Below are 11,598 nucleotides of genomic sequence, written 5' to 3' on the forward strand. Positions count from 1 at the left end.
ATATATATGCTACTGTTTATGAAGTCAGTGTTGCCATCTTACCAGATTGAAATTCACTGACATCTCACCCACAATTTACTGGCACAGCCAAGTTTTTACTGGCATTTCCAAAAGTTACAAAATTACAGTTTTAAGTGCAAATTTCAGTATTTAGGCTACAAACAAGTATAATATGCAATTGGCAATGTAATTTAAGGTAGATATTAAAGGAATTGTAAAGTCTAATGCATTAAGATAAAAAAACCTTCTGGCTGTAGCAGCCTCCCCAACACCCCCTAATACTTCCCTGAATCCCTTCTCTCTCCAGCGATGTCTACGAGTCCCTCGGCCATCCTGATTGGCTGATACACGGCCGTGGTGCCACTGCCAATCAGGAGAGAGAGGGGGTGGGCCCAAACAGCAGCTCCGTGCCTGAATGGACACACGGAGCTGTGACTCAGCTTGGGTACCCCCCATAGCAAGCTGCTTGCTGTGGGGGCACTCGATGGGAGGGAGGGGCCAGGAGCAGGGAACCGAGAAGAGGAGGATCCGGGCTGCTCTGTGCAAAACCACTGCACAGAGGAGGTAAGTATAACATGTTTGGAAAGTCTATTTAAAAAAAAAAAATAACAATCACTTTAAGGCAAAAAAACATATTTCTTATTTTATTTTTTACATAGTAAGAAGCTCAGACAGGACTCAGGAGGGCAAGAAATTAGAATGTGCAGCAGCACACACACACATGAAATTGACTGTCACAGCGACACTGACAGAAGTGTGCAGTAGCACAGATTACCGACAGAACATGTCCCCTCCTGAGTCACAGTGACAGTTTCTCTTCATGCCAGGCGGTCCCTTTAGTCCAAACACCACTTTCAGTCCTGCTCCCAGCTTGCCTTCTGCAGACCCGTACTCTTGGCTCTGGCCGCTCTGCTTGGCTCTCTTGCACCATGGCATCACATGACACACATTTAGGCACCTTTTCCTTCAAACCCGCCGCCTGAACACACTGTAGCAGGCACTCAGATGGTCTTGATTGGCTCTGGAACTGCGCAGTTTCGAGCCAAGCGTAACAGCCATAATTTTTACTGGAAACTTTTTCCTGTCACTAGCATTTACTGGCAGGAGAAAAGTGCCTGGTTTTTACTGGCTGCCAGTAAAAATGCTGGCAGGTGGCAACACTGTATAATCTATATTTACAGTAAAAAAATACACCCAAATTCAGTATACTCAAACATGATACCCATTTTTTGGGAAAATATAAAAGAAAGTGGCATCAAGTAAATAGATACCAAATATGTCAAGACAGAAAATGATGGTACTCAAATCTGTTCATAGGCGATGTTTTAAAAGCCTTTACAGATCAGTTTAGAGTAAGCAGTGCATAATGGCCCTAAAATGTTTGTTCTCATTCTAGTGTGTGTGGCCTAATTGTCATTTCTGTACACATGCCAACCCAACACACATTTGTGTTTTATATGCATAGGTGGGTTCTTTTAAAAATCTTTAGTTTATTGAACGTTACATTTTTTAAATAATTTTTTCATCTTAACTTTAATACTATTACATCAGGGCTGATAAGCTTAGTGCAGATGACAGGTTCTTAGGTGTCTATTATACCCCTAAAATCACCTCTGCTGAAGCTGATCGAGCACATAGTTACATCAGCACCAGCAAAAGGGTTAAACAATATTCAGCTCCATCTATGTTAAATATTGATCAAAATTGGAGTGGTAGCATTCACTTTGAAACTTGCTAACAAAGCCTGCTAGCAGCTTATTTAAAGTAGTACTGATACACTATATTACCAAAAGTATTAGGACGCTCGCCTTTACACACACATGAACTTTAATTGCATCCCAGTCTTAGGCCCCTATCACACATGCTGTCCATTTTTCATCCATCCGTTGACGGATGAAAAAACAGACATCAATGCATCTCTATGGAAAAATGGATGATCATCCATATACTGTACATCAGTTTACATCTGCATCCGTCCTCATCCGTTTTCATGGGCCCCTTTCCCACGGGTGATCCGATCCGCCTGTCAGTTTTTCAGGGGGACTGGATCGGATGCTCCATGCATCCCTATGGGGCAGTGGGTGTCAGCGGAGGCATCTCCGCTGACACCCACTGCTATCCGATCCAATCCTGTCCGTGAAATCTGGATGGATGGAAGCTCTATTTTCCATCCGGCTGGAGGATCGGATTGGATTGGATGGGATCAGATGAGAATGGACAGGCGGATTCCTCCGCTGAGCAGAACGGACTTTGACTGGCGGTGCGCCCATGTGAAGGGGGCCTTAAAGTGATCAAAGCTCTATTTTTCTTCTGTTAAAAAAATTGATCGGAAGAAAAAAACTGATGTAAACTGACCAATGGTCAGTTTATCATCTTTTTTTGTATTGGTAGTGGATGTAAAAAACTGATGATCACTGATGAAAACCTGCTGAAAAACTGATAACTGATAAAAACATGATGAAAAACTGATGAATACTTCATCCATTTTGACGTGACTGAACTGATGAAATGAACGGTCCACATGTGTGAAAGGGGCCTTAGTCTGTAGGGTTCAATATTGAGTTGGTTTATCCTTTGCAGCTATAACAGCTAGTTTTGGTTGAAATTCAACATGGTGGTCATATTCCCCACAGGACAAAAAGTTCCTACCCACTTGCCCTCCATGACATAATTAAAGGGTACGTAAGTTAACTGTTACAGAAGATAATCCCTATATTGTACATCGTTATAGCAGTCCTAAAGCCTGCAAACATCATAATGCTTGAAATGATGAGTGGTCATTCGTCAGTGTGGTGCGCTTATCAATTAGAATCTCTTCTCAAGATATTAATTATAAATAATTTAGGCATTTAAGCAGAAGTCAATGCAGACTCCTATTTTCTGCACTTGGTATTTGCGCACTCTAAAGGCCCGTACACACGTACCGATCGTCGTCATACAAACGTCGGCGGACGAAAGATCTGCCGATTGTACGCTTGTTAGTATGGTGCCTCCGACAGCTGTCTGCGCACATTCTGCGGACAAGAGTCTTTCTTGCAAACATAAAAATTTTTGTATGCCGACACCAGAACGGACGATTGTTCGCCAGTCAGTACAGAAATAAGCCGACAGACCGCAGATTTTCAAGACTGGGCATGCTCAGAAAAGAAAAAACACAGGGAAAGTTAGCCATTACATGACATCACTTCTGCAGTCAGCTGAAGTCTGCGGACAAAATTCTTGTGCTGTCTTTGCACTTTTCAACAGACATCGACATCCCGGGGAGAAAAGATGAACGTTTGTATGACGACGATCGGTACGTGTGTACGGGGCTTTAGGTCTGCATAGTATGATCATGGCCAGAACTGATAAATTACCTTGGTCACAGGCTGAAAGGTGGAAGTGGCCAGTAAGCAACCCCACCTATAGGAGAGGTATTCAGAAGTCGGACTGCCATTTTTTTTTTTTTTTTTTAAAGGGAATAACAGGGGCACTTTAAATGAATTCCACAGCAATTGTGTGCAAAATTGTGAAGGCACTTCCTGTTTTAGACGTTTAAAGCGTCCAATACAACCCTAGATGATTGCTTCTCTCTCTGCGCATCAGACAAAAATTGGCTGAGCTTGTCCATTTCAGTCATTAAATGTTGTCAACGGATCATGTATACAATCTGTAGCCACAAGAAAGAATTTTCACTTCAATAAAAAAGAGGTTATTTATTAAAACAAACAAAATACTGGCATAAAAGGGGTAATGTTGTATGCTACAATACTGAACTATACAAAACAAACTGGTGCATTTATATACTAAGGGGGAAAAAAAAGAAAGAAGGTCCAGCTAAAAACATTAGTAACAGCTAGCAGCGAAAAAAAAATAATTCCAAAAAAATACTGCTACATCTACATGATTTATGTTAACAAAAAAATGCACATTGTGACTGGATGAAATGCTTGCAGAAGCATCTGGAACTGGTACAGCATTGCACTTCATTCAAACTGTGAAAAAAAAAGACACTTGTGACCAAAGCTGTGAGAAGGAAATCAACATTTGAAATATATATTACTGAAAACAAACAACAGACATCTTTCTTAAAATGATGTATACTCAATAAAGCTTTCTACTGCACAAATCTTGCACAGTTTACAACAGTACTACTCGTCAAATACAAATTTTAAAGCCTGTTCCACACTCCCAGCAGGCTAAATGAAAAAAACAAAAACTGAGGGGAAGCTCTGTACTAAATATCCAAATGTCAGTGCAGCTGCTGAGCTATTGTGTTCCGACGGGGGGGGGGGGGGGGGGGTAGCACTCGCAGCCATTGGCTGAAAGTGCTGATCGGATGCCGATCAGCAGAGGTTTTTCTGACATGAATGGATTGTGGAGGGGGAGAAGTTGGCTTTATACAAAGACCTGTAATATATTGGCACCTTCCCCATAGGCGTAAACATGTAGAAAAAGGGGGGGGGGTTTCTAAGTCTACCCATGTGGGCAGAAATAGAACCAAAGGGGATTTAAATGTGCCACTAAGAAGAAAATCTTATAAAAAAATTATACTCTCTTAAAATTAATAAAACAATTTATTAAGTATACATTAAGTAAGTAATTACTTGATGGTCTTCTTCACGGTATATGTATTATTTGTTACAATCACATATATTGTAATGCTCTGTATATATCTGTTTTTAATGTATACTTAACCACTTGCCGCCTGCCGCACAACTATTTACGTCGGCAGTCAGCCCCTCACAGGCTCCCGCTCTGTCACGGACCCCCCCCCCCCCCCCACCACCGGCTTACCCGATCATCAGGTGGAAAGGGAGAAAGGCAGGCGGCTAATGTAGACAAGCCGCCTGTCATCCTCCCCTGTGTATGAATGGTGATCATACTGTTCTACTATGTAGGACCATTGATCACTGTTCATACACCTCAAGCCACAGCCAATCACAGTTAGAATCACGCCCCTAGGGACACACATAACCCCTCCCTCTCAAAAAAAAGTTAACCCCTTCACTGCCAGTGTCATTTACAGTAACAGTGCATGTATAGCACTGATTACTGCAGTAATGTCACTGGTAACCCCAAAAGTGTCAAAAATGTCAGTCAAGGGTCCGATCTGTCCGCCCCAATGTCGCAGTACCGCAAAAAAAATCGCAGATCGCCGCCATTACGCGTTAAAAAAAAACAACAAAAATGACAAAAATCTTTCCCTTAGTAAACGCAATAACTTTTGCGCAAACCAATCAAAATACGCTTTTTGCAAATTTTTTTTTTACCAAACATATGTAGCAGAAAACAAATTGGCCTAAAATGTTAAAAAATTTAGATTTTTACATTTTTTTTGGGGGAATTTCATATAAAAAAATGTGAAAAATATATTATTTTTGCAAAATTGACGCTTTTTTTGTTTATAGCGCAAAAGTAAAAATCGCACAGGTGATCAAATACCACCAAAAGAAAGCTCTGTTTGTGGGGAAAAAAAGGACGTCAAATTAGTTTGGGTACAGCGTCGCACGACCACGCAATTGTCCGTTAAAGTCACGCAGTGCCGAATCGCAAAATAGGCCCTGGTCAGGAAGGGGGTAAAATCTTCCGGGGCTTAAGTGGTTAATAAATTGTGTTGTGTAATTATAAGAGAGTATAATTTTTTAGAAGATATTCTTCTCAGTGGCACGTTTTTCTGACATGCCCCTTTGACAGAAGCCGGACGTTCAGACAGGCTGCCGTACACATGGGCTGAATGTCAGCCGGTTTCTGTTGAACGGCCAATGTTGCGCCTGTGTGTTCCAGGCTTTACACTTACCTATATTAATGGAAAAAAACAATGTTTTTATTGCAATCCTACTTTCCCAGCAGCACCGTTCTGTTTGTGCTTGATCAAAAAAAGGAGGGAGGAGGGGGTAGGGACAGCAAAAAATAGTTTTTGGGCTTTCTATTATGAAAACCTGTATGCATGCTGCCTCAGCCAGAAAGCTGGTACACATGAGTCAAATATCATCTGGTATTGGCTATTTCAACAGAAACGGGCTAACATTTGGCGCGTACAGGTCTCACAACTGGCTTCTGTCGAACAAGCATGCTGGAAAATCAGCATCAAATCAGCATTTATAGTCAATGGCTACAAGCACTGATCAGTGTGCACTGGCCGGATGGCAGTCCCCCTCTCAGAGCACAATAGCACAGCGAGGGAAATCATGGATGGACCTCTCAGGTTCTTTTTGTGGGGTTGAGTGAAATAAAAAAAACGTTTCCGTGTGTACCAGCCTTAAGGTCCAATCCTGTTCAATTGTGTTAGGAAGAAAGAGGGGGGATGTCCCCTCCAAGTCATTCAGCTGTGTGTGTAATTTGAATTTGATCACCCGCTCTTTAGGTCTATTTACAACATAGGCTATACATGCTACACTGTAGCGGTAAATTAGTCTTTGCCTCAAGCTTCTCAACCTGCTAAGTTGTAAAATATGAAATATTCCCTTTCAATATATGTATATAAAATATTTATTCATTTCCAGAATATAAAAAATGACTTGCATTTTGTTTTGTAACCTGGAACTTAATTAAAATATGCACAGAAATACTCTGAATTTGTATTTGAATTCAAATCAAGATGCTTCAAAAGGTGTTTCACTTACTATATTTCTATATACAACAGATAAAAGAAATACAAATTTTGTTCATAGGAAATGATCACATGCCAACTACTATTGTAGGCTGCACTAGAAAATCAAAATCTGCTGTCACAGGTAGGAGTTCTGTTACAGGCTTGCCTCAGGAACAGATGGTGAATGTTTCAGAGTGAGAAGTGAAGCTTACCGGGAAAAAACTCAGCTACAACTTTATCCCGCTGTATAGTGCCTTCCTCGGTGTCATCCTCTATAGACTCATCTTTGATTGGAGGTCTCAGATCCAGTGCAATGTCCACATCTAGACATTTCATGATTGCTATGTTATGGATTATGCAGCACACAAGGATAATTTTACAGACTTTCTCCGGGTTGTAGAGCAGAACGCCATTAGGATTATCCAAACAGCGAAAACGACTTTTAAGCACCTCAACAGTTCGCTCTAGAACAGAATAGGTTGAACTATGTGATATATTGTATCGAATTTCTGCCTTTGTAACTGGTTTGTCAAAAGGAGTTAGAAGCCACGGTTTAACGCCATAACCTTCATCACCTAAGAAAAAAAAACACAATTGCATGAAACAGAAATTCAGAATATTAGCTCACGGGCCTGTTTCTAGTGAGATGCTTTGCTATCTTTCTATAATCCAATTTTTTAAAGTTTTAGGACTCTTACAATGTTACTACGAAAAAAACATTACATTTTTAACCTGCTGACCTATTATTTATTATCAAGATGCTTGTTCCCTGGTAGTAACACTGATGAAGTGTGGGGTCTGAAGAACACAAATATTCATACTCGCCTAGATGGCTGCAGCATTGATCCAAGCTGCAGCTGTCCCTCACCGACTCTACACCAAGAACTGAGCGATCAAAGACAGCTGACTACTCAGTTCTCGGATCTGCTCTGAGCACAGAGCGGTGACTGTCAGTCATCACTCTATGCTCTGAACCTCCAGCTCTCACTGGAGCAGTGGAATGTGGAGGGGGCGGAAGCGGCAGGCTCAGTCTTCCAGCCACACACTCAGAGGCCAAGCCAGCTGGAGGTCAGGTATCTAGACGAATAACGACATTATTGTTGGGAAACCTGCAGAGCCTGGATTGGCTCTGTGGTTTCAGCTGACAGCAGACTTTAGCCCTCTGTCAGCTGATTCCGGGTGCAGAACTAAGTGCGCTTCTGTGACCTACAGGACAAGTATGGCCAAAAGAGCGTGGGCCATACTTCTCCTTTAATGCTATGTGAGACACTATGACTTTTCTGATCTGCACACTTATGTCAATGACTTAGTACTAGCAATGTTAGGAGGTGGTCAGAAATGGCAGCCTCTCATTTCTCTTCCCACAAACTTCCTTTAAGGGCATGTACTCATTACACCCTTGCTGTGTCTGTGATGTTGCTATACAACACCATTAGTACATTTATGGTTATTATTTTTAAATGTAACAAATGGCGATTGTTTAACTGATTTATATAATAATATATTACTAATAAATACTTATTTTAAAGGTGCATTCATGGCACTCTGCTAAATGCCATAAACAAGAAAGCCAAGAGCTGCCTGCAAGTTTGTTGGCACCCTATAATTAGTCCAATTTTTAGATCAGGTTACATTTTCATGAGGGTATAATCTTATAAGCAAATATGGCAAAAATCAAGTGAAGGACATTACCCACATAAAGATAACTTTAGCTACCACTAAGCCCCGGTTCACACTACTGCGTGTGCGGGGTTCGCATGTCATGTAGGAGCGCACTGCTCCGACATGACATGCGATCAGCTGTGCGGTGCGAGTTTAGCCATACGGTTTGTATGGCTAAATTCGCATCGCACCCGCAGCAAACACGCACAGGAGGCATTTTTGCTGCCGCATCAGGATCGGATCGCACAGCGGTTCACACTTGTGCGATCCGATCCTGTGCGAACTGCACGATCGCACTGCGATATGCGATCAAACTGGGGGTGTCGTTAAGATTACATTGACACCCCCAGCGTATCGCATATGGCAGTGTGAACTGCCGGGGGTGCGTGTGCGATGCGGGAACAGGCTGCAAATTCGCAGCCTTCCCGCATCGCATATATGTGAACCGAGCCTAAGAGCAAAAAAGCACTGACTCAAAGGACACCGACAAAGAAATGTGTTTTCAAGATACTTGTCCAATTACCCTAAGAAAATACGTTTTGTTTTTACATCACAGATTGGGCCACATTACATGAGTTGAGTAGCCTGTTCTGTCCCATAAGGATAAAAAAAGCAAATTTTAAGCAATGTGGTGTGGAGAGAAGTAATCATAAAAGGCACACACACACACACACACACACTGGCCAATGGCGTTCTCATACAACCAAATCAACCATCTCAGATTGATATCCAAAGGTCATCTGTCAAAGTCTGTGAACACCATTTATGACAAAGATGACCAAACATGTTCCATTACAGGAGCACGTGTGGGCACCTTAACCAAGAAGCAACCTCTTCACAACATCTAAAGCATACAGAGTTACTAATCTCTACTTGCTTCATAAAGATTAATGGTTGGAAAAATGTACTGTTCAGTCAGTAAGTTAGGGGTGAAGCAGGAGACACAACTCTATTCACATCAATCAATACGTAAAAAGCAACACAGAGATATGCCCATTTTTACTACAGAGACACTTCTAGTACCACAAGTAATGTTCAGAGTTGTATGAATTGCCCTGACTAACAAAAGTTATAACAAATGTACCCAAAAGCCAGCCATTAAACTCTCCGTTCTCAAATCTTTCATGTATCCTAGATTGCTTCAGTAGGTTTGCGTTGTGTGTTGATCCGGGAAACTGTGAAACCACATCAAGGATCCTCATATCTGGAGCACAGACAAGCTGTACATTGATGGAATGGTAGTGCTTATTATTACGATACATTTGTTCCATTTCTGAGGGGGGAGATATTGCAATGTGTGTACAGCCCAGCACACCCAGAACATTTGGAAACCCATCAATGCAGCGGAATCCTGCCATATTCAGTTGTTGTCCTCCAGCATTTTTTGGAAATGTTATAAACTGATCTTGCAGCTTCAAGACTGCAGATATAACCTCAGAGAGAGCACGGCTGAATGTGCTTTGGGTTATACCGCCAGCCTCTGCTACGGTGCTTTGTAAGGAACCGCTGGTGAAGTAATGGAGGGCACAAAGCAATTTCACCATCCCGGGAACCGCATTACTTCTCTTGGTAGTAGAGATTAGGTCTTTCTTTATGAGTTCATAGAGGGACATTATAAAATCTGAACTAAGACGATAGCGTTCTTGAATATCACGCTCGTCAATCTCAGAGAGATTTATTCTAGCTGGAAAGATTCTTCTTCGCCTCCGTCTTCTTAAAAACTGTCTTCTATTATTAATGTTATTTTTAACTGCTCTATTCTGACGTGGTGGTGACTCATAATGATTATCATCTTCTTCTTCTTCTTCTTCTTCTTCTAACTGTTCACGCTGGGCTCTTAGTCTTCTCAGTATCAAGTATGGCACCTCCCAGAACATGATCCACTATGGAGCAGATACTGCAGAAAAAAAAAAAACAAAAAAAAAATACAAATACATTTATAAACGAAAAAAAATTCATAGACTCTACATCATAAAAATTCCTTAACCACTTCCCGCCCGCCCTATAACAGATTGACGGCGGGAATGTGATTGTATTATCCTGACCGGACGTCATATGACGGCGGCAGGATAATACAGCTCTGCGCGCCCCCCGGGGGCGCGCAGAGCGGCGATCGGTGATGTGAGGTGTCAGCCTGACACCCTGCATCTCCGATCTTGGTAAAGAGCCTACTGACGTAGCTCTTTACCATGTGATCAGCCATGTCCAATCACGGCTGGTCACATAGTAAACAGGAACAGCCGTTGATTGGCTTTCCTTAGTTCGTGCCTGACAGGCACGAGTAAAGGAGCGCCGATCGGCGGCTCCCCTGACAGGGGGGGGGGGGGGGGTCGGCACTGGTAATCAGATCATTGATTACCAGTGCAGACATTCGGGGGGGGGATGCCACTAGAACCACCAGGGATGCCCACCCATGACCCCAGGGATGCCCACTTTGGCCACCAGGGATGGCAATCAGGGCTCAGGGAGCCCCCCATTGCCCTCCCCATCAGTGCTGTCCGCCAGTGCCCTCCCTATCAGTGCTGCCCACAAGTGCCCATCATTGCCATCTTTCAGTGTCGCCCACCAGTGCCCATTATTGCCCACCAGTGCCGCCCATCAGTGCCCACCAGTGCCGCCTATCAGTGCCCATTAGTGCCACCTATCAGTGCCCATCAATGCCGCCTATCAGTGCCCACCAATGCTGCATATCTGTGCTACCTATCAGTGCCACATATCAGTGCCGCCTATCAGTGTCGCCTATCAGTGCCACCCCATCAGTGCCACCCCATCAGTGCCTCCACATCAGTGTCTCCTCATCAGTGTCTCCTCATCAGTGCCTGTCAGTGCAGTCTCATCAGTGCTCATCAGTGCAGGAAAAAACATATTTATTTACAAAATTGTATAACATAAACAAAAAAACTTTTTTTTTTTTTCCAACTTTTCGGTCTTTTTTTATTTGTTTAGCAAAAAGGAAAAAACCCAGAGGTGATCAAATACCACCAAAATAAAGCTCTATTTGTGGGGGGGGGGGGGGGGGAATTACATAAATTTGGTGTAGGTACAGTGTTGCATGACCGCGCAGATGTCATTCAAAATGCAACAGCGCTAAAAGGGGAAAATTGGCCTGGGCAGGAAGGGAGGAAAGTGCCCTGTATTGAAGTGGTTAAAATCACTCTGGGGGAAAAAATGCTAACACTGCAGAAGGGTCGTCTCCTGTAAACATTTTAAAGAAAAAGTATTACTAAAATGAAAATAGTTGTTGAATTCCCCAGGGCACCAACTGCATGTAGCACTTAGTTCAGTTCTGAATCGCCACCTTGTTGTGCAATAAAAGCACATCTTTATGTCAATTTGTGTTGACTGTAAACTCCTCTATTCCC

The 11,598-nt window shown here is 42.6% G+C and overlaps 1 protein-coding gene across 1 annotated transcript; it reads right to left on the minus strand.

Moving 5' to 3' along the window:
• Window positions 1-3,895: 3,895 nt before the first annotated feature.
• LOC309551388 (putative nuclease HARBI1) lies at window positions 3,896-10,142 on the minus strand. Its single transcript, XM_082251961.1, has 3 exons — window positions 9,321-10,142; window positions 6,787-7,149; window positions 3,896-3,974 (listed from the first exon to the last, which is right to left on the minus strand). Exons 1-3 carry the CDS (start codon window positions 10,111-10,113, stop codon window positions 3,970-3,972), a joined length of 1,161 nt encoding a protein of 386 aa, XP_082108087.1. The 5' UTR covers window positions 10,114-10,142; the 3' UTR covers window positions 3,896-3,969.
• Between the last annotated feature and the right edge of the window lie 1,456 nt (window positions 10,143-11,598).

The sequence above is a fragment of the Pelophylax lessonae genome (genome assembly GCF_965119305.1).
Source record: "Pelophylax lessonae genome assembly, chromosome: 3".
Lineage (NCBI taxonomy): Eukaryota > Metazoa > Chordata > Amphibia > Anura > Ranidae > Pelophylax > Pelophylax lessonae.

Excerpts from the sequence above, each read along its gene's own strand:
- LOC309551388 (XM_082251961.1), bottom strand. The coding sequence starts at position 10,113 with ATGTTCTGGGAGGTGCCATACTTGATACTGAGAAGACTAAGAGCCCAG. Across the intron at positions 7,150-9,320 it reads GTTTAATGGCTGGCTTTTGG|GTGATGAAGGTTATGGCGTT; the intron begins GTACATTTGTTA and ends TTTTTTTCTTAG.